The sequence below is a fragment of the Triticum dicoccoides genome, unplaced genomic scaffold (genome assembly GCF_002162155.2).
Source record: "Triticum dicoccoides isolate Atlit2015 ecotype Zavitan unplaced genomic scaffold, WEW_v2.0 scaffold221734, whole genome shotgun sequence".
Taxonomy (NCBI): Eukaryota; Viridiplantae; Streptophyta; class Magnoliopsida; order Poales; family Poaceae; genus Triticum; species Triticum dicoccoides.
The window spans coordinates 500-2,023 of NW_021242343.1; the positions used below are offsets into that span (position 1 = coordinate 500).

Consider the following 1,524-nt stretch of genomic DNA (forward strand, 5'->3'; position numbering starts at 1 on the left):
GCACAGAACTTAATTAACGAGATCTGAGAAATGGAGATAAAGTATGCTCACACCCATTGCAAATTTTGAACTAGCTAGCAGAGGACACATAATTCAGAATCACATCACATATCGCCACTTCACCTTCAGCTAATCAGTATCAACCAACCCAGCCATAGTATAGAATCACATCAAACAGAGGCTAAAGCCGAAATGTGTTCTCCAAACGCCTGTACAAACGGGTAAAGAAACTGAATCACGCAGCGACCAAAAAAACAAAAATTAACAGAGCGCCCCAGCAAAATCAAGATGCCCATGGGACGCGGCATATCTTCTAATTCCATCACTGCAACAACTTGGTACATGTGACAAGAACAACATTGCAGAACCACAGAGCAATTTACATTGCAGATCGATAAAACTGAACTTTCCATTGCAATTTCATTCGAGCATCACCATACATAGGACCAGACGACACATCATATCAACACCAACAAACAGAAGCACCCGACAGGCAGACACACATCCAGATCACAAGACAAGAAGAACTACTACCAGCATTGCCGGCGAACCAAGACCTAGGCACGCTCCCCACGGATGCTTCATGTCCCAAGAACATTGCAGAATCACGGAGCAATTTATAATCAAACAGTGACACTTGGGGACAGAATAAGCACTGAACTTTTCCATTGCAATTTCATAAAACTGAACTTTTCCATTGCAATTTCATTCAAGCATCACGGTACATCATATCAACACCAACAAACAGAAGCGCTCTGAACACATTCAGATCATAAGACAAGAACAGCTACTAGACAGCAGCGACCCCAAACCTAGGCGCGCTCCCCGCGGATGCGGCGGGCGAGCTGGATGTCCTTGGGCATGATGGTGACGCGCTTGGCGTGGATGGCGCACAGGTTGGTGTCCTCGAAGAGCCCGACGAGGTACGCCTCGGCGGCCTCCTGGAGCGCGGAGACGGCGGAGGACTGGAAGCGGAGGTCGGTCTTGAAGTCCTGGGCGATCTCCCGGACGAGGCGCTGGAAGGGGAGCTTGCGGATGAGCAGCTCCGTGCTCTTCTGGTACTTGCGGATCTCACGGAGCGCGACGGTGCCGGGGCGGAAACGGTGGGGCTTCTTGACGCCGCCATCTGCATACGATGCTCCACAACCACGTCATAGACATCAGTCCGCAAATTAGAACCAACCCTCACCTGGTCGCCTATCGTCACATAATCGCCGGCGCGGACGTCGTTCTCCAGATCCAGCAGCGTCGTCCATCGAGATGCCGGCGAATGGTGCAGACGTCCGGCGATCCAATCAGAATAAAAGGGAACCTGGTGGCCATCGAGATGACATTGGCCATCAGAATTTAGAGCAACCACCCCTGCACCAACCTTCCCTAGCTCGGAGAAGATCGCAACATCAAACATGAATAAAAGGGAACCTGGTGGCGGTGGAGACCAGGCAGTGCTTGAAGCAATGCTCTCACGCCTATGCGCAGGATCCGGTTTGTATAGATGCCGAACAATCAGATCCACATAAGCTT

The 1,524-nt window shown here is 50.6% G+C and overlaps 1 protein-coding gene across 1 annotated transcript; it reads right to left on the reverse strand.

Moving 5' to 3' along the window:
• Nucleotides 1-682: 682 nt before the first annotated feature.
• On the reverse strand, nt 683-1,256 carry LOC119345285 (histone H3.3-like). The gene is made up of 2 exons (XM_037615420.1): nt 1,226-1,256; nt 683-1,138 (listed from the first exon to the last, which is right to left on the reverse strand). The coding sequence occupies exons 1-2, from the start codon at nt 1,254-1,256 to the stop codon at nt 813-815; spliced, it is 357 nt and encodes a 118-aa protein (XP_037471317.1). The 3' UTR covers nt 683-812.
• Between the last annotated feature and the right edge of the window lie 268 nt (nt 1,257-1,524).